We start from the raw sequence: 27454 nt of genomic DNA on the forward strand, positions 1-27454 counted from the left end.
TAAAAAACGGCAGCTCAGGGATAAATACTGTGGTGTATATAAAATTTTCAAACTAAATCTTATTGAATAGAGATAATTTTTAAAATTAACTTTACACGGATATCTTCAAAAGGTTTATAACATCATCACATAACTTCACCAGAACGTTTCTTGTCCCAACAAAGACTCATGTTATTGTTACTCATCGACGCTGCGGAAAACTACGAAACATGTGTACTTGTGTGAATATGACCGAGATTCACTGTGACGTCACGTTCCCGGGATTGGAGCTGCCTGCGTAGATCTTGCGCAGTAAGTTGCATAGCTGTTGCAGGCAACAGCAAGGCGAGTAGCTGGATAACTTATTGCAAACATTTTGGTGCTTTTCAGGTATCGAAGCTCGCAAAATTTGTGATATTCATCTACAATAGCGTTAGGAACACGCAGAGGTATGCAATTTTCATAAAGCATTCGCTAATGTTGAAAGTGCATGAAACAGTTTGAACGTTGAGGCTCACTACAATGCAAGTGTATTCTAATCTACAAGATGTGTGTTAGGTGCCTCACTTTCATTTGACAAACTCTCAAACCCGGTATTTTCAGAAGATTGTTAGTTTAGTATTTGAACTTATTTTGACTTTTCATGTAAACTTTTGTTTTCAAAAACAAAATGATAAAATATAATTATTGAATTTTTATTGCAATTACCAGCTACGTAGATTTGTTTATAAATGTTAATCAAATTGTTTTTAAAAGCATAAACATATTATTAAAGTTTTAACGGTGCTGGTTTACAACTAAGCAATCACGTATAGGCTGTACTGTTTGAAGAATTTATACAATTGGTTTATTTAGGCTGCATAGTAATAGTTGTGTTTTTATATTTATACCCATATACAAAAAGAGAGATTTATTTATGTGCGTGCATATATATATATATATGTACACACATACATACAATATCGGTATCTGTAGTTTACCGCATCTGGCAAACTTTACAAATACGTGACTGTTTTATCTTCTCTAAGCTTATTTTTTACGTACCTAGCAGTTAAGCATGCCAATGTAAACGTTTTGTTTGGTGAAAGGTAATATATTACATTATTTTAAGTACGGCATCAATAATGCAGTATATTTCGTTTTTTATTCTTATTCTAACTGAACTGTCGATAGAGGTCAGTCAAGTTTATTCTAAGTCAACTATCCTCGATCCGAATACGCTGCTCGGGGTAGGCCTACACGTCTTAAGATGTTTTGAGATTTTTATTGAGCCTAATTTATTATTAGGCTAATTTATACTAGAGGATTTATTATACGTGAATAACATATACAAATTAGAGGGTTAGATAATATATTTTTACAGTTATGCGTAAGTCCTCCAAGTGTAGGGCCGAAAGTATTTCAGTTTTTAGTTCTGTCGCAGCAGAGAGGCTTGCTGATTATCGTGGAGGAACTGACGCTAGTCCTAGCGTATCTCTAACAGACATAGACGGAACGCTTACCGGTAGCATGTCCGGCTGCATCTCTGGAGGCCAGGAGACTGATCCGTCGCCTAGCTCAAGTCATCATGATCAACCAACGAGTAGAGAAACCTCTAAGGTAATTTTATTGGTTACTCAGCTGTTAATATAATTTCAGATTTAGAATAATTTTGTAATAAATCTGGATAAATGAAATAGATGTTTTTAGACTTTAGTATAATATAAAATTATAAAAATCTCTGCTTGAAAAGTACTTTTCTAACTGAAGCTGAGAATCAGATTTAAATTGTGCCAATTGCACTTCACAATATTGCTGATAGTACTATAGTTTATATTAATTATTAGGACTGTGGGTAATATTTTTTTTACACTACAAAGCACATAGAAATGGAATACTCTGAAAAGTAGTGTATTTTTATAGAAGGTTCACATTTTGGTTATTAGTAAGAATTGCTTTGAAAAAAATTGTTAATGTATTAATTAAGAAAAAATATAACTTGCATATTCAACAAAGAAGAACTGTATAGTAAATATTTTTTTCATTTTAGCAGAATTGATGTTTCAAGTTATATTGTGAAAGAAAAATATTTAGGTAATAGCTTTGTGCAAAATTCAAAACAAACAAACCCAACCTAAGTATGTTTTTATTGTTGTTGTTGGCTATGCATACAAGGCATGTAACAGTTCTACTTGTAAAATAAAGGAACCCTGTTTTCATTCCACAATTGGGGCCTTTGTCAAGTCCTGCACAATTTTCATGGGGCTATAACTGTGATGTTTTTATTTACCTTGTAGACAAAATTGTGTGTATTGAAAATCAGTTTGTACTTTTAGTTTTGTAGCTTTAAAGTTTAAATGATACAAAAGGAGTATAAGACCTAGGATTGGAGATGTTGGCAATTCATTTAAAGAACAGTTTAAACAGTGAATTTTACAGGAGGGTGGTGGCTCAGAAGACCCAAACCCCTTCTTTTATATCGCAAAAGTGTCCATTTTCTGAATCATGAGATTATTAACTATTAATTAAAAGATATGCTTGATTTCACACCTTTGTTGTTGCAATTTATTATGAAAAAAAGAGGGAATCCTCAATAGTCTTGTCAAATGTTAACATTGTTGAATTTACCTTCCAGAATAGCATACATGTTAGTATAAATCTGTAGAGTTGGTCTTAACAGCTGTTGTACATGATGTTGAAACTATTTTGGATCTACAGTCTTATAATATTCAAAGTTAACTTTGTGGCTGTCTGCATCTTTTAGCCATATGTTCCTTATATTTTTCTGCATTTCTTGATCAGCTCCAAACTCAACACAGTCATACAGGATGATCATGGGGAGGGTTGGACTCCTCATATAATTTCCTTTTAGTATAATTTTTGAAAACAATGTTTTTCTTTTCAGTATTGGTACCTTGATGTATTTTTATTGCATGTATAATGTTTAGAATGTTAAGAAAAATACTGGTGAGTTCAGAAAGCTTATAGTTTAACTTGGTGATAAAAGAGCATCAAAAACAGTTAATTTTACCCTCCTCATTGTTGGCTAAGCAGTATTTCTGAGGGCTTATAATCCTGATTTGGATTTCTCTTTGATAGTCCTTTGTTTATGTAATCACTGACTGTATTACAGATATTTTGTTTTGGAATAATGAGTGCACTATATTTATGTAAGTCAGTTGAAGTAAATAGTCTTGAATGAAACAGATGTTATTTAGTTAGGATCCAACGTGGAGATGATTATTGAAGATCTTTGCTGAGAAAGAAACTCTTTTTGTACTTATCTGAATATTTTTTATAAACTCAAGCATGAAAAAGTCACTTACACATTATAATATTCATTAATACAACTCCTTGAAACATGTTGATTATTTTAGTCTCTCCATAAAAAGAACAAGGGGCGGTGTCAGTGAGGGAGCTGAGGTGGGCTGGACAAAAAAATTGAAAGGGCTGCCCTCTACATCTTTTAGAACCACATATGTTGAAAAGGTTGAAGTAATGATCAAGAAGAATTACAACAATGAGCTTAAATGGTTGAAGTAATGACCAGGATGAGGTCAAGATGAATTATAACAACGAGTTTAAAGGGTTGAATTAATGACCAGCATGAGGTCAAGATGAATTATAACAATGAGTTTAAAGGGTTGAAGTAATGACCAGGATGAGGTCAAGTTGAATTATAACAATCAGTTTAAAGGGTTGATGTAATGATCAAGATGAATATGGGCAACCAGTTTAAAGTGTTGACGTAATAACCAAGATGAGGTATGCATCAATTGTTTTGTCATTTGTTCAAAGTTTAAGACAAGTAATAATTTATATCACCAAGTTAATTGTTGTTTAAGTAACTTAAGTTAATGACAAGAACATAAGTACAATTTATTATTTAGATAAACATTTGCATTTTGTAATGGGATAATTCATTTGAGAGAGAAAACAACAAATCATCAATGTAAGTAACTTCATCAGGGGTTGAAATTAACTTTATTGCATGACAGCAAAGTATGAAATACCAGAACTTATGTGATCTTTCAATGTACAAATGATTAATACTGATGATTATAATGTTATGTGGTTCTCCTTTGCTTAAAAAATTTCGCATTCATGTTTTGCATAAAATTGAAGCAGAGGTGGAATTTTTTAAGCAAAGGAGAACCACATAACATTATAATCATCAGTATTAATGTATACTGTATAAGTTTAATTAATAAAACTTTTAATCGACGTGATTCAAAGCCAGAGCTAGTATGGGCTTAGTATGGGGAGTTTTGTTTAGATTATATTGGGTGTTAATATCAGAAGTAATGTTTTCCATTTACAATAGTTTGGCATATTTTAGGTAGAGAATAAATAAGAGTAGTTTTACATTTGTAGCAGAATGAGGAATATCAGTATTAGAAAATAGTTTATAGATATGTGTACATTAAACAATGTAAGTTTCTGATGGAGCACAAAATTAGTGATAAAAATTACAACAATAGGAGATGATTGATTCTCCACATTCTTCTCAATCTTCCTATTTCTGGATTCAAAATCTGTGGTGTACAAACACATCTCTCACCTTTTTCAGGCCACACTACTCAACACGTATTGTCAGTTGGAGTTTACAATGAGAGACAAAAGATTCATTGAAATGCCATTTATATTAAAAGTTTAAAAGCTATGGTTTACAAAAACCTAATACAAGTTTTTCATTTGTGTAAAAATTCTTCAGGTGAGTCATGACATTTGCTGGAATGTTGGCTTAACTATGAGGTGTTTTCTAGTGAATTTGGGTTATTCCAGGTAGTGCAAAATTCATGCCATGGACCTAGAAATAATACAGTAGCCACTCATGGTAGTTAGAAGTCAACAGGAACATAAATAAAAAAAGAATGAGGCATGTTACAATCAACATGATTATAAATAATAGATGCCAATCCAATTACATTCTACATAGGCTGAAAACAGGGAGTGGTTGATATTCTGTACAGATAAAGCATCCCCAATAAGTCTACACCTATGTATGTTGGAGGTGAACTGTTATTGCATCCAGTGGTAAATTATCACCATTTTCATGCACATGTGCCACTTGAAACTGGAGTTCAAAAGCACCGGCCATAGGCGTCTTGCAGGATTTAACTTTATTATTTTGTTAGTGACTAACAGCTTGGTGGTTTTCATGGTTTACATCCCATTGCTGCAAAACAAAGTTGCACTTTGGGGCCATGAGCGAATTATAAGAGCAACTGTTAAATCCAGATAACTTACGTTGGCTGAGGGAAAAAAAAACATTACCTGATATCATGGCTTTAACAAAAATATTCCAAGAGCTGATAGTGTACTGTTGACTAGCTGCCTACCTTTTAATACATTAGGAACGGCTTGTGTAGCAGTATGCAAAATCTAGAAAATGAACTAGCAGTTAACATTTCATGTTATTATGCATGTGTATTTTTGAGGGAAGTCCAGATTTTGTTACATATATGCCTCTGTACCTGCATGTAAGTGATAAAAGTTTCATTCCCATTTTGTTTGTATTGCATGAACCTATGAGTTGACTGGTTAACTTGTAGCTAGCTTCCAGGTATTGGCTTATGATGTTATGCCATTGTCCATTGATTGGTTACTGAATATTTCTTGACAGGATGACAGTTTTTTTATTGATTTAGTGTCCTCCAGAAAATGTTATCCTTGATAAATTGTAATGTCTTCTGTATTTTTCTCAAGTGTTGAATACTTTAGAAAAGTTATGTAATGGTCATTAGAATAAATGCTTAAAGCTACAAGAATTTATCTGGATCTTTTTCAGGTTTACTTTTATACTTGTGTGTGTTTCATGTGAATCCATCCACAACATTTTGGTTTACTTACTTGAATATTTCCAGTTATTGTGTCTACTTGCATGATGTATTCTCATTTCTTTGTACACTAAGCATTTTCTTGAGAAACTAATTTAAGCATATTAGTTGAAAGACCTACAGCCTCTATCTTTAGGATTTATATATTGGACACGGGTTGACTCTGTGGTAGGGCTGTGAATATTGGATTTGGTAAGCTAGCTTTGAATCCATGCATGATCTACAAAATATCCCTCTTCACTTTAAGCTATGGGAGATCAGTCCATTGGTATAGTTGGTAGGATTCTGCTGACTGGCTCCTTTTCCTTCATTAGTAGTTCAGAATCAGGAACAACATGTAGCATTAGTAGATTTCTCATGAATACAAATATGTACTTATTTACTGGTGATTTCTAACATGTCTATTATTTAAACAATGGTATTGCACAAAAACTAAATGTTTCCTTTGGTTGAGAAAATATCTTAACAATGTCAAAGATGGTGAGTTCTCTTGACAGTACTTTATGAACGTGAGTTGTGGACTTTGAAAACCTAGAAAACATTAATTTGAGATGAGGTGGTGCAGGTGGTTGCTGCCTATTTCAAATGTTGTCAAAAGACCCAATAAGTGTGCCCACCATCAATAACTGCTTTATCACAATAGCAAGAAGAGGAGGAGGAGGTTCATGTTGGACTTGACACGTGACCACACATTAAATGGTATGGTCACGTGGCACATTCCAACAGTTTGGCTAATACCATTATTTAAGGAATGGTTGAAGATATTGTGATATAAGTTGTTAGGAATTGTATTATCATTCAGATGTAGGCTTATGCTAAATCATTATATACTTATAGAACATGCATCTTCTGTTAATAATAACTTACAAGTTTCCTACTTTCATTTTATACAATCATAGTGACTAGTCATATTAAAGTACAGGGTGTGATGTAACTCAACATTCACATGCTTTGTACAATGTGTTTATTGTTGACTGGCTTGTGTTGCAGGGCTACTTTAATTACTGTAAATGTGTGACACTACAATGGTTATTGTTGACTGGCTTGTATTATAGGATTGTGTTAATTAATGTAAATGTGCGACACTATGGTGTTTATTCATGATTGGCTTCTGACACTGCTAATTATTGTAAATGTGTGACACTGCAGTGGTTATTGTTGATTTGTTTGTGACATTGCTTTGTTAATTATTGTAAACATGTGACAAGGCGGTTATTGTTTGACTTGTGGCACAATGTTGTGCTATTTGTAAACGTGACGACAAGGTTGTTAATGTTGTTTGGCTTGTGACATAATATTGTTACCCCTTGGTGTGGATGCATATACATGGTGAGGATACCTCCCAGAGAAGGTTCTGTCTTTTCAGTCTACTTCCTATGAGATCTGGATGTCTACCCATGTGTTGCCATGCGTGGCAATTTGTAAAGGGAAAGAAGTGATCTTGGTAGTTGAGGGATCTAAACCAAACACATCACTTTGGCTTTGCATTCCTGTAGACAGGGGGCCCTTCCCAGGGTCATTTGGCTGATCTTCTTGGGCTAGGGTCAAGTAAGTACTAGTGGAAGGTATTCACAATGGGTGTTGTGGACATTGTCTAATGCTGGTGTTCAGGTATAGTGCTCACAAAGTCCTGGCATTGCTGCAGTTTGGTATTGTAGTGCATCCCCTCTTAGGACTCCATGATGGGTACAGTCAGTGAGTGCTGGATCTTTCTCCCTGTATTATGGATTTCCTAAATCCTTGAAAAAAATAAAATAATAAAAAATGGGTATTTGGTAGATAAACTTGTTATGCAATTGCAACAATCAGAACCTATCCCATGATTTTAATTCTGTACTCTTTATCAGACAAATCCTTGGGGTAAATGTCTCCCTTTTTAATCCAAAAGGGATTAGAGGGGCTTGCTGGCTCTCCATAGTTCATCAGTAAGCTATTCTGGGGATATCTTGGTGGAAACATCTTCCCCAAAACACAGTAAACACCTGAATTCTGAGGCCATTGGGGCTATGCCTATTGATGTCCCTCCCCATGCTTCTCTGAATTTCTCATCAGGAATGATAGATTAGAAGGATTTGAAGAATGTTCCTGAGTCAGAGATGCTCACTGATTTCTTCAACCAAGGTGTTTCTGCTGTGCTCCACATCTCCACTTGCAAGGACAGTATTATGCTGCTAACAGTTGTCTTAATTTTAACATATTTATTGCCATGTTCACCTGCCCCTGTACAGGCAATTCATCTAAACTGTTGGCCATTCATTCCTATCCCTTTCTGATGTTTCCAGTGTCAGCAGTTTTGACATTCAAAGGTATCATGTCATGGTTCTTTGATGTGTGCTTGTTGTGGTAGCAAAGAATGTGGAATGGAACTGCACTGTGTTAATTGTAGTGGCTCCCATCTCTCTTATTTTCATTTGCCTTATGTGGGTGAAGGAGAAATAGGTGAAAGAACTTGAAAATGGTCAATATTTTTTATCCCAATGCTTGAAAATTATTGTTCCCAGCTTCATCTTGGACATATGCTGTTCTATATAGTGGGAGTGCAGACAGATCTTTCTGTGCCTCCAACAGAGTTGTTTTCCAACCATGCGAAGAGTCTTTTTCCCTCTATGGTTAAGTGAGTTGACTAATCAGCATCTACTCATATCTCTGTCCACACCATTCCTTTCAGTGACTGCTTGGGTCAACATTCTTTGGCCCTGGCTTCTGGCATTTGCTTGAGTCTACCTTCTTCTGCCCCAAGATGTAGAACAATTATTCATTTATGTCTTCAGTTACTGGAATCTTTATCTACTGACAGAGACTTGTCTACTTGACTTAGGGTAGAATTCATGGAGATTGATAGACCTTGATCTAATAAAGACAAACAGCATGGTCATAAACCAGAGGGATCTCCACCCAGTTCTCCTCCACCTAAATATAAATGGCCACTTTTTACAGTGGAACTGTCAAGGTTTTCATTCTTATATGGATGACATTAAAGATTTGATTGATTTATATCATCCTGTGTGTCTTTCCTTACGGGAAACATTTCTGAAACCTGCTGAAAAAGTCACCTTTTGGCAGATTTCTTTGTACTGGAATAACAGAATGTGTGATGGATGAGTGCATAATGGATGGGTGGCACTTCCCAACCTACCTGCGCAGCTCAATAGCTATCCATTTTTCCTTGGGTTGTACCATCACTGTTTGTTCTCTCTACCTGCCTCCTGGAGAGACTTGTGGTTAATCAGACTTTGATGTTTTTGTTTGATTGCCATCTCACTTTTTGTCTTGGGAGACTTTAGTGGACATAATCCCCTCTGGGGTGTTGCTGATATTAATGGGAGGGGTCATTCCATAGAGCATATGCTCTTGAATGACAACCTTTTTCTCATTAGTACTGGTTCTTATATTTATTTTCTTGTATATAGTCAATCTTTTACTGCCATTGATTTCTGTATCTGCTTCCCTTAACTTTTCTTGGAGGAATGACAGTGATTCATGGGGCAGTGATCATTTTCCAATAATTTTGAGGAATATTTGCTGTAGTTAATGCCACATGATCCATGTGCCTTGGTGGAAGTTAGACCAAGCCAACTGGCTCTCTTTCACTGCTCTCTTGGAACATAATTCTGCCATCGTCTGTCTTTCATTGATAGATGACTATGCAGTAGTGGTGACTGCCTGTATTATCCAGGCAGCTACTCATACTATTTCTAAGACTTCAACACATTGTCTGTAGTATCCTTGGCCATGGTAGAGTCCTGTCTGTCAGGATGTACAGAAGGCTCATGAGTGTGTCTGAGATACCTTTTGCTGGTATCCCACTCTTTCAATCCACATTGCTTTCCAGTGGGCCTGTGCCAGTGCACAGCAAATTAAACATCAAAGCCACAAGGAATCTTGGATTAAGTTCACAACTATTATCTCTTTTGCCACCAGTTTCAAAATCATATGGGACAAGATTTGAAAGGTCAGTGGGAAGTGTAGTTCCCATCCCATTTCCATCTTGCTCTCCAATGGCCAGGAATTTGGTGATGTTCAGGGCATTGCTGATACTCTCAATGAGAGCTTTTCTTCTTCCACCTTCTTGGCTATCAAATTTTGGATAGAGCGATTGCCTCCTTCCTTTTGGGTCAAGGTAAGTTTGACTCGGACTCTGATAAGTTGGACTGCATTGTGATGCTTGTGTGAAGATCTGCTTTGACCTTTCACATACATATCTTTAGTACAGAAACTGTAGTAACACATATTTTTGTGTCTGTATGTGTGTACAGCAGACTTGTTCACTAAAAACTTGCCACTTTTTATGAAGATAGATGCTGTAAATTTAGAATTCTAGTTAACATTACCACTATGATACATGATCTGTTCAGTGGACATCCAGTTAATGACTGGCTGCTGAAGTTGGGAATATAGATTAGTTTAGGCATTCTTTTAAGCTTACTAGTTTAATATAAATACTTCATGAGAATGTATTTGTTTTTCATGTTTTATTTTAAATTAACTTGAAATATTACATACGCTTAAATGTGATTTTACTTGGAGTTTAAATTTACTTGATCTTAAAGTACAACATTGATACAGAAATGTCTAATATATGTAATTTATCTTTGTAGATTTTATGAGGTTACTAAGCAAGTGATGAATATACATTTCTTTTGATACATATGGATGTTTTGAGGTCCTGTTTAAGACATAAAGTACTGAGATTCACACAAGGATAGAAAACTTAAGTTCCCAACTACAAATAACTTGCTTCTGATTTATCTCAGTTCTGTAAATAAGATTCCAAGAGTTATTCTTAAAAGCATTTATTTTAAAATTTAACTATATTGAATGTATATGCTAAAGCAGAAATGGCCATGGGTCATTTAGAAAACACTATCATATGAAATGCAATACAAATTTTGTTTGGAATTTCTGCACAAACATAACATTTTAATTTATTAATTATTTAATTGAATGTATTTTACTCTTAGGACTTCTGTTACCATTCTTATTTGTGGTGTCTTACTGGGTTAACAGCATTTTACTAAGGATTAAAAACCTAACTTGGAATAACTGTTAAATAGGTTGGCACCACACTGGATCTAACGTCTTTGACATATCACCAATCTTGAAGGGTTCCCAATGTTCATATGTTGTTTTTTTCATTGTTTATGAAAACTCTTCAGTAAAACAACAAAGAAGTCTTGCAGTTTGATAATTCATATATTATTGTTTACTTCAGATTAGTTCTTTTACTAAATTTTATTGGGATCATTAACATTCACAAGTTTTATAACAACACATCCACACAATGCTATTGTGTTGCTTAGATGTGTATACTAACCAGAAGTTAGAACAAAAATAAACTAGTGGTTTGAATCAACATGTTAAAATGTGAATTAATTTTGTGATCTTGCTACCTTAGGATGTTCATTTCTGCACTCTTCATAAATTACTATATGATATTTATTACCACCTTAGTAGTGTTTAGAAGTTTCAAGAAATTAGAGACCTTCCTAAAATAATTGTAACTGTTGTTAAAACTGATACTGTTTGTTGTGTGGTTCTCCCTTCAACTGTTGTTAAAACTGATATTGTTTGGCATGTGGTTAACTCCAACATTCATTAAAACTGATATTATTTGTCATGTGGTTAACTCTCTTCATCTGTTATTAAAACTGATATTGTTTGCATGTGGTTAACTCTCTTCATCTGTTATTAAAACTGATACTGTTTGCATGTAGTCAACTCTCTTTATCCGTTATTAAAACTGATATTATTTGCACGTTGTTTACTTTTTTCAACTGTTATTAAAACTGATATTGTTTGCATGTTGTTAACTTTCTCTAACTGTTATTATCTCTGCTCTGAGATGGATGGAGGTATTATTTTCACCACTGTGTGTGTGTTAGCAAGATTTTTCAAACTGCTAAGTGGATTTGGATGAAAGTTGGGGTAAATTTGGGCTGTGACTCAATTGAGAAGTGGTTAGTTTTTGAAGGGTCAATGATACAGTAAGGTCATAAAAAAATCCCTGTCTGTTAATATAAGGATGATTTTTTACACTGTTTTTACCCTATAGCTCCATCAAAAATTCAGATTTTCATGAAATTTTGTAGACTTATGTAGAATATTATTCCCCATTGTACTGTCAAAAATGATACATGATATTGCTGAAGACAGACACATATTTTTGTATTTTGTTTAAAGTCACATGATCAATATTGATGATAATAGGTTGTTTTTGTAATGCTAGCAGATAACTGGTTTGAAGAATTTAATCCAAGGTACAAAAACTATGTAAGCTTAAACATGCATGCTGTTTATTGGATAACGTAACTAAAATATTAATAAAACAAATATCTCATGTCTTAGTGACCCAGCAGTGTATTCACTTTTGATGATAGTGCTTTTCCTTGTATTATTTTGTTTAAACTATCTCATCAGAAAGTAAAGTTTCAATGATACAAGTAGCTGAACCTGTAGTTTCAGTGTTTTAATGAACCTTTAACATGTTAGTGGTTACATTTGTTTGTGGATGGTATTGATTGTTGTCAACCTCTAACATGTTGGTTGTTACATTTGTTTGTGGATGGTACAGGTTGTCGTCAACCTTTAACATGTTAGTTGTTACATTTGTTTGTTGATGGTTCTGATATTTGTCAACCTCTAACACATTAGCTGTTACATTTGTTTGTAGGTGTGTGAATGTTAGTTGTTACATTTATTTGTAGATGGTACAGGTTGTCATCAACCTTTAACATGTTAGTTGTTGTTATATTTGTTTGTTGATGGTTCTGATTTTTGTCAACCTCTAACACATTAGCTGTTACTTTTGTTTGTAGATGGTATAGGTTGTTGTCAACCTTTAACATGTTAGTTATGTTTGTTTGTAGGTATGAGTGAATGTAACCAGTTCATTGTTCTTGCATATCGAAATTAAATATAATAAACACATTTCTACTTTTCCTGCAGTGCAGTTGAGTTTGACTATAATAAAATTTCCCTTTATGTGATGAAGAACTTGTCTGACATTGTAAGACATTCAGTTGTATACTCAGCAATCCTGTGTAATAAATGCCTGACAACAGGATATAACAACCAATGTTGTTAATTAACATACTGAGTCATTCAATAACTATTCTTTGAAGTCACAAAAGTTAAGTTACAAAGTATTGAGAAAGGAATAAGTCCTAATTGTTGTATCCCGTTTATAATAGATACAAATTAATTAGATGCATTTTGTTGCCTTGCTTATATTAAATTCTGGTCTTGTTTTTCCACGTGCATTTATCATTATTATGTCACAACGAACTGAATTAAACTAATATTTAACTTTGTAAGAGAAGTCAATTGTTGATTTAATAAATTATATTTAGGATTCTATTCATCATACTTAGTGATTCTTATTATATCTGATTCAGGATTGAATAAAAGGTTTGTAAGTCTTTTTGAAAAGATAACATTTATACATGAAAAAATAAATAAATTGTGCACTTGTAATTTATTGCAATGGTTTCTATGTCTTTAATAATGAATTTCAATAACAATAAAATGCCTGCAGTATATGATTTATGGTTTGGAAGACACTGTTCAAGAGATGTGTATTGTTGTCTTTCCTATAGTACATTTCGATTATACATGTCTGTTGTTTTATTAAGGTTTAAATTAAGTAAAACTGAGGTTGCAGATATATTTACTTTTAGGATTATTTCAATGAAAGTTTGACTTCAAATGAAAAATAAAATGTTACTAACAGAATCTGGAGGACTAGAAGTTCCGCTTACATGTGTTATAATCACATCTGTTAATTGAAGTAGTATATATGTTACCATAGTTTGAAATTTTAATTGAGATATATTAAAAGGTACATTGTCCAGTGGGGCATCTTGAATGTATAGGTGTTTTTTGTACTGAAATAGCAAGTAAGAAGCAGTGTTTCATAGGACATAAATATTTCAATCAAATTTTCCAAAATTCAGTATTGTAATTCCAAACGATGAGGTTTAGGTTTTGGTTTAATATTAAATCAGAGTTTAGTGAAAAAATGTTTTGAAATGGACTATAAGTAAGGTGAAAATGTTTTTACTCAGAAATGTTTAGTTTAAAGTTGAGAACTGAGTTAAGCCTAACATGCGGGTCACGGATGTCTTACGTAGCGAGGCCAGTCCTGCTGCCATGTGGAGTGTTGCGGACGGGGGATGGAGAGTGAAACAGACGGCAGTCAAGTGATGGAGGCAGAAATCCCAGACAGACCGAGTGTCAGTGTACGTCTTCTCTGTAGCTCTTAGATGATAACCTAACTGGCAGTTAGGTTACTGTATTAATTAATGTGCAGTGTATGCCTAACTTCATTTTGTGCTTATTGTATTTGTTTTACATATTGAGTAGTGTTATTGTTCGTGATTTTGTGTGCTTTATATTTTATGTTGCTTAAGTGATTAAATAAAGCTTCATTTATGTTTATTTTTGAATGTAAAACCTTTTGGATTTGGTATTTCTTTTTACAACACTCAAGTGTTAAAGCATTGAATCATGTGTACATATTTAAGTATTCTTTTGCAATTAATTATTGTATGCAATTGTTTATGTACCTTAAACAGATATAAGATTATTTTTATATACATATTCCTTATTGTCAGTGTTCACTTTTAATAGAAGTTTATCCTTGTCAGTTAAAATTATTTTTTTAATTACAGGGATTTTGTGTTTACATCACTCTTAACTGGCATTTCTAGAAATTAAAATCTTTATTAATTTGTTTTGATTAGAATCTCACCATTTGAAATAATTCCTGCTTCACTGAAATTCTTATCAATATATTTGAACATCTCTTAGCTATCTTAGGCTCTTTTCAGTGCATTATATCAGGAAAGAATGAGGTTTTATTAAAAATGGTACAGAATTACCAGAGAATTAATACTGTCTTTTACAAGAAAAAGAGTGTTTTTATCTGTATAGTCGTTGTTAATGATTTTTCATCAAATGGTAATGCGTCATCAAAAGTTCATGAGGGAAAATCTACTGTTGCTCTCTGATTAAATCATCAGAATATTTTTAAAGATACTGTTAGTACATTTATATTTGGTAAGATGTGTATTTCATCAAATATTTTAAAATGAAATTATGCAATCCTATTATTGTACAATGTGCTATTAAGACTTAACTCATTCTTTTGTCTTTTATTTTTCAAGTTTCAGCTTTACTTGTACATAATGTTTCTACCTTACTTTACAAGTACTTGTATCTCTCTCTCCCAGAATGAGATATTACCTGTTCTTGTACCTCTCTTACAATGATTGATAGCTGTTCTTACATCTCTTTCAGAATGACTGATATTACCTGTTCTTGTATCTTTCTCCCAGAATGATAGATATTACCTGTTCTTGTACCTCTCTTACAATGATTGATAGCTGTTCTTACATCTCTCTTTCAGAATGACTGATATTACCTGTTCTTATATCTTTCTTCCAGAATGACTGATATTACCTGTTCTTGTATTTTTTTTCCCATAATTACTGATTATACCTGTTCTTGTACATGTCTTACAATGGTTGATAGCTGTTCTTACATCTCTCTTCCAGAATGATAGATATTACCTGTTCTTGTGTCTATTTCCCATAGTGATTGGTATTACTGTTCTTGTGTCTCTTTCCCATAGTGACTGATATTACTGTTCTTGTGTTTCTTTTGCAGAATAACAGATATTACCTGTTCTTGTGTCTCTTTCCCAGAATTACTGATATTACCTGTTCTTGTACATGTCTTACAATGTTTGATAGCTGTTCTTAAATCTCTCTCCCAGAATTACTGATATTACCTGTTCTTGTATCTTTCTCCAAGAATGACATATATTACCTGTTTTTGTACCTGTCTCTTACAATGACTGATAGATGTTCTTACATCTCTCTTCCAGAATGACAGATATTACCTATTTTTCTATCTCTTTCCCAGAATGACTGATATTACATGTTCTTTTATCTGTCTCCTACAATGATTAATTTTACCTGTTGTATCTCTCTCATAAAATGAGTGATATTACCTGTTCTTGTATGGATTATCTCAATTAAGAGTCACTTATTGTGATTAAAACTTTATATATTGATATATTAGCCAGTCATCACTTCAGTAAGTTGGTAATTGATTTGGATAACATTGTAAACTTTCATTATTTATATTGTGTGATATTCTGTTGTCTTCAGTGTGTTGTACATATTTGCTTAGCTGAGAAAGTTGGTACCTTTGGCTTTTATAGAGCATTTTACTATAAAACTTCTTAAGATAAAAGTAGATAATGTTTGCTTCTATTCTTATTTTACATATATTCTCTTCCTCCTTTACACAAGTGAGACTACCATAGCTATGTTTTATGCTCTGGAAATAATTGTGACTCCTGTTAATGGTATTTGAAAAGGGAACTGCTTATGTAGATTAGGGTGTGTACATTTTTTGTGTCTGGATTTTCAAGAACCATTTGACAAGGTGCCACAAAAAAGTCTTGTTAAAAACTTATCTCTAGATGTAGGTGATAATTAATTGGATACAAGAGTGGTTGGATGGAAGAAAGCAGAGGGTTGTTACAAATGGAGTTCAGTCCAACTGAATTAATATTACAAGTGGGAGTACCTCTGGGCTCAGTCTTAGGACTTTTGCTCTTTATGATTTACATCAATGACATAGGTGAAGGAATAGTTTATAAATTATTTAAATGTGCAGATGATATTAACACTCCTATGAAAAGTGGGGCTTAATAGGCCCCAGAGCAACTTGAAAGGTTATTAATATTAGGCTAATAATTTTGTATTTAAATGAAATTGCCATTTAAATCCATTAATAAATGGATTAACGAGATTCTCACTGTCCCTATCTACTATCTAGTGAAACCACAGCCAGGGGAACGGGCTTGAAGAAATCAGGACTAGAAACGTCTTTTCGTAGGAGTGTTAAGGCCTTTGGTGTTGCTAGCTGTTAAGAGGATGCTGCTGATTTACAAAAGGGTTTAGATCATTTAGTGAGTTGGGCAAATAAATGGCATTTGGGTTTTGATTATAATAAATGCAAGAAAACGTATAGGTTATCATTTGAATTATAGGTATAATTTGGATTGAAATAACCTTGATAGTGTCATTAAAGAAAGGGATATTGGTGTAATAGTTGTTCAGTCTTTTAAGCCATTCTAGTAATGTGCTGTTGCTAGGTGTAGTGGAATTAGGATTTTAGGCTCTATTTGCAGAAATATGGATTACAAGTCTAAAGAGGTTATATTTTAATTGGACAGGTCATTGGTCAAGCCACATTTGGAATATTGTGTTTGATCTTGGGCTGCTTATCTTAGGAAGGACATTGAATTGTTGGGAATGGTTATCAGAAAGGTACTTGGAATGGAGGGGTTGTCGTACAAGGAGAGGTTGAAATTTCTGAAATTTTCTGTTTTAAAAAAGAAGAGTTAGGGAGAATCTGATTGAGGTGTCTAAGATTGTAAAAGGAATTTGATAGTGTTGATGGATCATATTTTTCATACTTAACAGTGAGAATAGTAGAACTGGTGGTGGGAGACAAATTTTATCAGGGTAAGATTCATCTTTAGCTGAGACAGTTCTATATTTTTAACAGGGTGTTTGGCATTTGGAATGGGTTGCCTTTAGATGTTGTAGAGGCAGTAAATTTACATTAGTTTAAGAAAAAGCTTGATAAGATATGGATAAAAAGACTGGCTTTAAGTTGTTTTTTTTAAGTTTTTTATTAATCATGTTGGTTTAGAGGATGGAACAGCCAAGATGAACTAATAATTCTTGTTATCACAGAACATTGTGTTACAAAACAACATTGTATAGGCCTTAACCTCAACTATTGGAAGCATTAACTGTTAGTTATTTTATTTCCAGTATCAAATTAAGAACTTTGACTGTTATAATTATTTCATGTATTAAATTGTAATAACCATGTATATATCTTATTTATATGTATATGTTAACCTTTAAAATATTTTCATTATCAAAACTTGCTTTAATTAACTGAACTTTTTTTTATTGTAACTGTTTTACACTGTTAAGAAGAAAGTTTTGGTGGAAACTGTACCTTGGTCAGCAGATACTGGAATGATAGTCTGCAGTACCCTACCTTTGGCAAATACCTTGTACTAAAAATTAATATTTTATTATTAAAAAATATGATTTAACCACCAAAAGCTGTAGAAGGCAGTAGTTCTGACACTTTGGTTAATTATGTACAAACTAAGAGGAATGTGAAAAGAAAAACAACAACTGTCACAGTATTTCTAACCATTCTGTTGACAGAACTTCATGCACTGGCCAGAAGTGCAATTCTAGTCAGTTGGCCCACATGATATTTGCCTTGACAACGAATTAAATGAATTAATACTGCAATCTTGCTGTCCTCTCTTCCTTTGCATGCCATGCAGCTCAGACAGAGATTGCAAAACTGGCCTGCATCTAGCAAGTGAAACAGTCTTGTTAATTACAGTTACAGTAACACTTGGTGTTCAGAATCCTCTGTTATAAGACAAAAATGCACATAATGCAGGTGTATTAACACTTAGTAGAAGAACTACTGAATTCTTCTGAGATGTGTACTGTTTTCTAGTGGTTCTTAAGTTCCATGAGAAAGCAACAATAAGTTCTGTAACTTGTCATTGGTTGTTCTTGACGTGTATAACTAACGAGTTTATTGAAGTTCTGTAACTTGTCATTGGTTGTTCCTGACGTGTATAACTAACGAGTTTATTGAAGTTCTGTAACTTGTCATTGGTTGTTCCTGACGTGTATAACTAACGAGTTTATTGAAGTTCTGTAACTTGTCATTGGTTGTTCCTGACGTGTATAACTAACGAGTTTATTGAAGTTCTGTAACTTGTCATTGGTTGTTCCTGACGTGTATAACTAACAAGTTTATTGAAGTTCTGTAACTTGTCATTGGTTGTTCCTGACGTGTATAACTAACAAGTTTATTGAAGTTCTGTAACTTGTCATTGGTTGTTCCTGACGTGTATAACTAGCGAGTTTATTGAAGTTCTGTAACTTATCATTGGTTGTTCCTGATGGGTGTAACAAATAATTGTTATATTGGGGTATGTGAGATCAGTGTTGTATGAATTGTATCATGTTGGAATACATAATATCAGTGTTGTGGTGTAATACATAAATTCAGTGCTCTATGAATCAAGTTTAATAATGTAATAAATAAAATCAGTGTTGCATGAATAGTGTTATATTGTAATACATAAGAGCAGTGTTGCATGAATCAAGTGTTATACTGTAATGTATAAGGTCAGTATAGAATAAATTGTGTTAAATTGTAATACGTAAGATCAGTTTTGTTATAATTTAAGGTTTTAATTAATTTTGTTTTGTGTGAGACTTTCTTTATTAAAACTTTATTTGTATATTCAGTTACTTGTTAAATATTCAGTCTGACAAAAATCCAAAATAATATTTGTTAATACAGATGTAATTAACTATAGTAGTTTTCATTGGAAGCTTATTATATCGTAATGTTCAAGTATGAGTAATCAAATTATTGTTACTTGTGATGAAACACAAGAATATTTTGCTTTGCTTCTTTGTTTTACATCTGTACCTTCACTTGAAGGAGAATGTAGGTGTGTTATAGCATATAGCAGTAATGTAAAGTTAAATTTCTTATTAAATTAAATAATTTAGTTCAAATTTCTCCTAAACATCAAGATTAAAGAACTTGTTTTTATTTTTTATATTTAACATCATATTTATAAAATACCTTCTTAATCCAATTTGTGAAATCCACATTGAAAATGAATATAAAAGTTTTAGTTTCATGTTGTTGTAGATTACTGAGAAGTTTTACACGTAAAAATCTGTAGTTTATTTTTCTTCCCCCAACCCCTTTGCTTGTGTAATTATTTTCTTTCATTTCTTATTATTTAAGTTCAGGGGAGTTGTGAAAGGTACGATAAATAGTTTCTCATTTTAAAAGGAAAGTTGTTTAAAATAGATAATGTTTTGCTTCACTTTACTGATGAATGTGATTGAATGATTCATCTATATCTTAATCTTGGGTCACCAGGCAGTTCATTTGTCCTTCAGATTTGTGGTACTCAGCAAACTTTTTTAATGGCAATTGTTTAATTTAATTCTTGGGAGACTGATACTTTATAGTTCATGAGAAAATGTTTGTTTATATGGGTATTGTTATGATTAATTTCTGACAGATTTGATAGATATCGTGGAGGTTTACAATTAATCCTTTTGTGATGAGTCATGGGTCAAAGGCCATGTCATCATGTTTGTTGACTTTGTATTCAAAATTTTATTCAAATTCTATTTTATGAACTTATGTCAATAAGTTTGGAATCAAATTGTAGGTTATAAATGAAACTTTAGTATTATATGTATGAGTTAATTTCTTAACTTACAAGTAAATATTATAAGGTCACACCTAAATATAGATTTTAGTGAGTTAAGTGGTATGTTAAATACAGCACTGTTAAAAATTAGATGTTTGTGATGTGAAAATATTAATTCTGTAGTTTTGTACAAATTAGGGACTCAAGTTACCAATATTTACAAGTTAGAATTCAAAATAAGAACCTTGTCTTCTTATTGTGATGAGATATGGCTTATGTATTGAATTAAACAGTAGCCCCTTTCACTTGTTTCCATTTTTAGAAATGGCCCCTTGTATACTATTACTACAATATATGATGTGAATAACCAGTATTCAGCTCACAATGTCCCTCTAGTAGTTTGTTCAGCCATTTTAATCTGTGAAAAGGATAACATGCTCTTTTAATCCAAGATTTCAAAGAGGTAGGAGGTTGTGTCTTTAGTGTGCTTGAAATTTCATATTTTTTAAAACCTAAATACACCTTAATTACTAAGCTCAATAAATTATAGTGGAATTTATGGTATCACTATAGTTATTTATGTTGTTTTTTTTTGTTATTCAACTGTATATATAAAATCTAAAAATAAATTGATATCCTCCACTTGCAAAATTTTATAAAGGCTTAGTAACCCATGACCAGCAGCAACAGAGTTCAAAGGTCATAGCAAGAAGAGGTAATTTTTAGCTATACTTTATTTATTGTTCTACATTTTAAGAAAAACAGTTTTCATAACTTCTTTCTAAATAGTAATAATCTGTATACATATGTAATATATACTCTTCAAAAAAAGAAATGCAAAAGGCAAAATATGAGACAAATTGTTAACAAGTTTATTCCGAGTAGTTCTGTATGACATGTGTGAAACTTTGCACATTCACTGCTGAACATCCAAAGTCTGCAAAGGCGAAGTCCACGATCACTAGGTGAAGTTTAACGTCACTCAACATCAATAACGAGTATGCCCCCCTTTGAGCATCAATAACTGCTTGGCATCTCCTGCCCATGGAAGGGATGAGATGACGAATCACATCCTGTGGAATGGCTGTCCACTCAACCTGCAAAGCTGCTGCAAGCTGAGGTAGAGTCTGCGGTTGAGGTTGTCGCCATCGCAGACATCGGTCCAACTCTTCCCAAAGATGTTCAATGGGGTTTAAATCTGGTGATCTGGAGGGCCAGAGAAGAACGTTGATGTTGTGGTGTCTCAAGAAGACAGTGGTGAGTTGGGCTGTGTGAGGACGGGCGTTGTCATGTTGAAAAACGTCGTTGACGTTCACCATGATAGGTTGCACGTGGGGCCTAAGAATATTGTCGACGGTTGCGTACGGTCTGATCGGAAATCCTACGCAGCCCTGGTTGAGGCAGTAGACGTCGCAATGGTGGTCCTATCCCGAAGGTGACGTAACCGGATGTAGCGATCTTGTGCGGGTGTTGTCACATGAGGTCTGCCAGATCGTAGACAGTCACGAGTTGATCCATGTTGTTGGTGACGATTCCATAGCCTTGTGATGGTGCTTGGGTGGACATTCACAGCTATAGCAACATCTGATTGAGATTCGCCTGCTTCCAAGTGACCAATGGCGTTGTTGCGTTGTGCTTCAGTTAGTCTTGGCGTAACTGTATTGCGTGTCGGTGGCTTAACACTGAGCTACGGAAACCGAGAACCCATCACTTTTATAGGGATTTTGCATATGTTGCACTTGAAGCACATGCAGAACTATCAAAGAAATTTATTGGACATGCATGCGTTTTGGCGAAAAATCTGATGTTTTCCTCTGTTTTCAAAGTGCACAACTTTTATTGTCATTTTGGTCTGACAATCAGTGCCTTAACATGTGTAACATCACATACTCTGAGCTTGTAAAGTGATTATAAATATTTCTCTTTAAAATAACAGAAATGTCCCTTTTGCATTTCTTTTTTTGAAGAGTATATAATAATTTAAGTGTTACTGCATAATACAGAATACTAGTCCACTAAAACCCAGCCAAGACTAAGTGAGTTTATATTATTGGTATGAGTAACATGAGTGCTGTGCACTGCTTCAATGCAAGTTATGTTACCAAAGCACAACTGGAAGACCAATGTAATAAAAAATATTAGATATATGTAAATATATAACATTATGAGACTTAAGCTACTTGGTTAAAACATTTATATTTTTGTGTTATAACACACATTCATTCTTGTATTTAAAAAAAAATCCTAATTTTTTGTTATGGTTATGAGGTTGGTTACTTGAGACCCCATATAGAGTATAGAAAATAACACGATATATAAAGTCTTACTGAAAACAAACATTTGAAATGTAATATTTGAGATTTTTGAATGAAAAAGTTTATTTTTATCATAACATGAAATGACTTTGTGCTTGGATTACTAACTAGACAGACTCTATTTTCAAAAATACATCTTCAAAAATATTTCATTAAAAATCTGAATTTTTATGTGCAGAAAACTTGTAATCTTTACTAAGTCTGCCAAATGTGTGCAAAATGTCTATACGAACTCGTGTATATTGCATCGAGTTCATTGCAAGAAGGTTAATGCCCTACCTTTGTAAAGTCATTAAATAATATATTTGTATTAGAAAAAATTATGGTAGCTCATAATTATCATGTAAATATTTCTAGTTTTAACAAACAAATTTGTATATCCCGTGGTTTCATTACATAATGTGTATGTTACACAAAGAGACTGAAAATGAGCTCATTTATTTTTATTGTAAACAGGGCATGTTGTGGTGTGAACTCAATATTAGGAAGTAACTTGGTATTCAGAAGGCAATAGTTCTGACACTTTGGTTAATTCTGACAATTTGGTCAAGAGGAATGTGAAAAGAAAAATGTACAACCATCACAGTTTCTAACCATTCTTTTGGGTTTAAAGAAAAACATTACTCAAAAAGACTTGTATAGAAAAGTGGTACTGTTAACATTTTCTGAACACCTCACCTTACAATTAAACTTTGTTTTAATGAATGTATATTACTGTTTCCTGTTTGCCAATTTGTTGTTAAACATTTAAAATTTAAATACATGAAACATACAATACTCATCAGTAATTGCCGTTGGTGCATTGGATGGACATTTGTGTGACACCACTACTTGTTATTATCAGATTATTATGTAAATGCAGATATAAAACCACATCAAATTGATATTAATATTGTGGGAAAAACTAATATGACATCACCAGCAATTATTCTCATTGAATTAGATAACCACTAATATATTTTTTTTTTAATGCTTTGTTATTTCTCTCTAATTGATAAAAGGGTTTAATAAAGCCTGTGGCTTTGAACATAAAAAAACAACACTGGATTGATAATCAAAAACTGACCACATTAATGAAATGTTTCACAAAGCAGGAGACAAGTTCATGGGTAACTGGTAAGATGGTTGTTCAGTGAACTAGCATCATACTAGGTTTTTTTAATTCAAAAGGATTTGTATTATATTAGTTTGAGAAAACAAGGCATTACTTTGTAAAATGTTGCTTGGTGATGTTTTGATTATCATGTAATGAAATTTAATAAATTCTAGCTAGTCATTATTTATGATTCACAAAGTTTATTTATCTCTAAAGGAAAAAGAATAATGTCTGCAGCTAAACATACAATTTGTTGAAAGATATTTTACCATGGTTGTTCTATTTTACAGGAAAAGAAGATTAGCTCAGGGTCTTTAGGAGGTGGAGATGTGGCTCGGCCCGCAAAGCAGGTTACTGTAACACATCCAGGCACAACAAAACCAAAACCAACTGGCACTGCTAGGAAAAGAGTTTCAACCCAAGCAGATTTAGTAAGTTCATGTTCTTTTACATTACTAGGCATTTTATTGATGTGTTTTATGTGATTTTATTGACTTCATAGCGTGCCAAACTTATAATCGCAGTATCAAATATATATTAACTTCTCAGTTGCATCTGAGCAACATCAAATTCTAGTAAATCATACTCAACGCACTTAGAGGAAAGAGCTTAAAAACAGATTGAGAAATAGATGTGATATGAAATAAATAATTTTTAGTAAATCTCATAAAACTCTAACAGTGGGACATCCACATCCATATAGGCAATTCTGTGATTAACTTATTTAAGCAATTAAAAGTCATGTTTAGGACAATAATTTTTAACTTTTTTATAATTTTCTCACTTTTTGTTGTTTAATTGGTTAATAGAAAATAATACTTATTAGAAAACTTTCATTTATGTTTTGATATCAAGCTCATTTGAGAAGTCTACTGGAGTTTTTTAGCATATGATTGTGGAAATTATTAGATGTGTTGGTGAAAAGACAACATAGTAATATGCTTGATGATTGTTACAGATATTAGTAATGTATGAAAACACAACATAGCATTATGCTTGATGGTTGTCACATGTTGATAGTGTGTAAACTCTCTTTGTTAACCTGAAGATGACCTAAGAAGGTCGAAACGTTGTTCTGTACTTCATTTGAATTAAAGTTTTAATACCCATATCAGCAATCTTGATATGAAAAGTGTTATGCATCTGAATTTTGTAGGTGATTATTTTGTGATGCCCAAAAAAGAAAATTTTCATATGATGGCAACTAGGTGGCATAACATTAGTATGCTGCATCTTTCATAATATAACCTGCATGATGTTGCCAAAGAAGGTTACAAAACTGATTCGTGCAGTAACCACAAGCAGTATGTTTAAAGTTATTAGTATATGTGACAGTGTGTAATGAACAAGTATTCACCATATTTGTCAGTTTATAAGACTACTTTTTACTCTTAAAACAATGTCTAATTTTACTCCTCATCTTATATACAGGTTCAAAGATAGTTCCAGTAAGAACTGTGTTGTTCCTTTTATTTTGTTTGTTTTCTTGAGTAAGTGTGTTAACATTGTTCCACCTATTAGGTAACAATAACATAATTGTATCATTTGTATCAAAACTTCATAACTAGAGTTATTTATGTCACATGCTAGTTACAATTGACCATGATATTTGCTATTCAAAATGTATTCATCTCGTACATCATACACTAAAACCTTGTTATTACTATATGTAGACAGTTAATTTGTGTAACATACACTCATTTTAAACATTTTTATAGTAGGTAACAATATCTTAAAGTTTTGTATCTATTAAAATAGAAATGTGAAAAACTTTATAAAGTTCTTTATTACATGTTTGTGACTTACGTTATGCTGCATTGAACTGTCTGTAGTATTTGTATAGCTTAACAAAATCATACTTATGATTGTATTGATTACCCCAGAATGCAGGTTAACACAGTTTTAAAAATAATGTCTAAACATTTATTTATAAAAGTGACATCCTAGACTTAAATGACAATAGAGGTCACCCTGTATGCTGGATCTCAAAGAAATAAACTTAACTTGTTCAAAAATTTCAGTATACTTTTATACACCAAGAAATATGATATATGGCAACATGTATTTAAATGAATAAATACATTTGGGTATACATGTGTATGTATATTACATGAAGTCATTCATTAGTGTTGTATGAAACAAAGAAGGCACTATTCAGCAACTTACAAATTTAAATAAAGGTTTTGATCTAGGTGCTAAGACTTTTGATTACTGACCTGTAATTTATTATTGGAAGATATTGTATAGCTTTTGTTTTCATTACATCTGAGAGAATGAATTTCAGCATTGAAATATTTGGAAGGAAGTGAATTTTCATTGAAGAATAAAAGCAGTAAAGAGACTTGTACTATATCTGATAGAAAATGCAGATTTACCTGATGTTTTTCAGTAAGGATAGTGCAAAATATTTTGAGTTAAGTTGAAATATTAATGGGTAAAATTATCAGTAAGGCATAAAATTTAGACAGTAGCTTGGATATCATAACATGTACATGTGGTACCTCTTGCATAGCCAGTATAGCATAGAAATTATAGCCACAGACAACTAGATTCTTGGATCTTGAGCTTGGCTGTCTATTTCCTGATGAATGCAGTGAATAGGTCACACAGAACAAGAAAAAATACAGATCCATGTACAGAAGAGTATTTATTTACAATCTTCACAGTTAATACTCTAAACAATATGCTACAAACAATACAAAAATATGTCATATGTAATCATATGTATGTGTGTGTAACTAGAAAGAGCTTAAGAAAACTAAGTTCTTGTTAGCACAAGTAGATCCACCTTTTAAGTTAAATTTGTAAGATAAAAGACAATGCTAACTGAAAAACTTGTATCAAAATTAAGTTTAATATTACTTTGTGTTAAAGTATGCAAATATTCCATGTGATATTTAAGATCCTGTTTGAATTTGACCAGTGAACCTTTAACACTCTTGCTACACTCAAAATCATTTCACTCTCATCCTGAACACACACTACAACTATACTTCAAATTATGAGATGACTATAAAAACAACAATAACCTTAAACAAGTCACTCAGGAAATCAAGAACTGAAAGTTTTGGCCAGAGACTGACTTGCAGATAAACAACTACTGGAGCAGTGGAGAAATAGAAGGGAAACTTTGTAAACTGCTTTGAAACTTGTATCAGATCTCTTAAATGTTGTAAAAATTCTTCACTTTGAAGCTTCCAGGACTGATTTTAACGTCAGTAAAAATTCTCAAGTACCACATTAAAAAAAAGAAACAACAGACATTGGTTCTTGTTAAATCAGCTGGTTGTTGGAAATAACTCGGTTCACTGATTACAAATTGTTATTTCTGCAAGGGAACTTAAGTATATTTTGACCTTCAATTAACCATGTTCACAGCTTGAAGATAGTTAAAGTTTGTAACTGACTTGAGCACCTGTGTGTCCAACCAGGAAATTTTATGATTATAGAAAACATATAGTACATGTGAGTACTACATAAACTTAATGTATCTAGTGTTGCATTTGGTTGTGAGGGAATATTCTCAGTCATGTAGAATAAAATATTTTATAGGCAACACAGTTTCCTTAATTGTAATTTCAATTAATCTATTAGTTTGTGAGATAGTAATCAAGGTTATAATTTCTCAAAAGAGACTAATTTTTTTTCCCATCTCTATTGAGTGTTATTAATATCATGTCAAAGGGTCCAATTATGTAAGTCTTATTTGAGGGTTTGTTTTACTGTTTGTAAAGTATTGCATTTAGTTAATGGTGTTGGGTCTGTTGTATGTAATTTTGTTGTCTCGTGTTGATATCATAACTACTTTCCTTTTGTATTCATTGTTTATGGATTTATGTTGTGATGTCACATCATGTATTGACAGTTGAACCTGTATTTTGTAGTATGTCAACTTTTATCTCTGTTAAATGTTTTTTATGTATTTTCTTTGTTA

At 32.8% G+C, this 27454-nt stretch overlaps 1 protein-coding gene across 6 annotated transcripts in view; it reads left to right on the forward strand.

Annotated features, from left to right (window-relative positions):
- Positions 1-298: 298 nt before the first annotated feature.
- LOC143257114 (leucine-rich repeat protein soc-2 homolog) overlaps positions 299-27454 on the forward strand; it is a 59244-nt gene continuing 32088 nt past the window's right edge. The window contains exons 1-4 of one of the 6 annotated variants that reach the window (XM_076515356.1): positions 299-428; positions 1403-1578; positions 13928-14035; positions 23811-23951. In XM_076515356.1, coding sequence (XP_076371471.1) covers positions 1489-1578; positions 13928-14035; positions 23811-23951 — 339 coding nt within the window. In that variant the 5' untranslated portion in view covers positions 299-428; positions 1403-1488. Of the gene's footprint in view, positions 429-571; positions 1579-13861; positions 14036-23810; positions 23952-27454 lie in introns of those variants that run through there. The other 5 variants (XM_076515359.1, XM_076515358.1, XM_076515354.1 and 2 more) reach the window with 5 other exon arrangements.

The sequence above is a fragment of the Tachypleus tridentatus genome, chromosome 7 (assembly GCF_004210375.1).
Source record: "Tachypleus tridentatus isolate NWPU-2018 chromosome 7, ASM421037v1, whole genome shotgun sequence".
NCBI classification, from domain to species: Eukaryota; Metazoa; Arthropoda; class Merostomata; order Xiphosura; family Limulidae; genus Tachypleus; species Tachypleus tridentatus.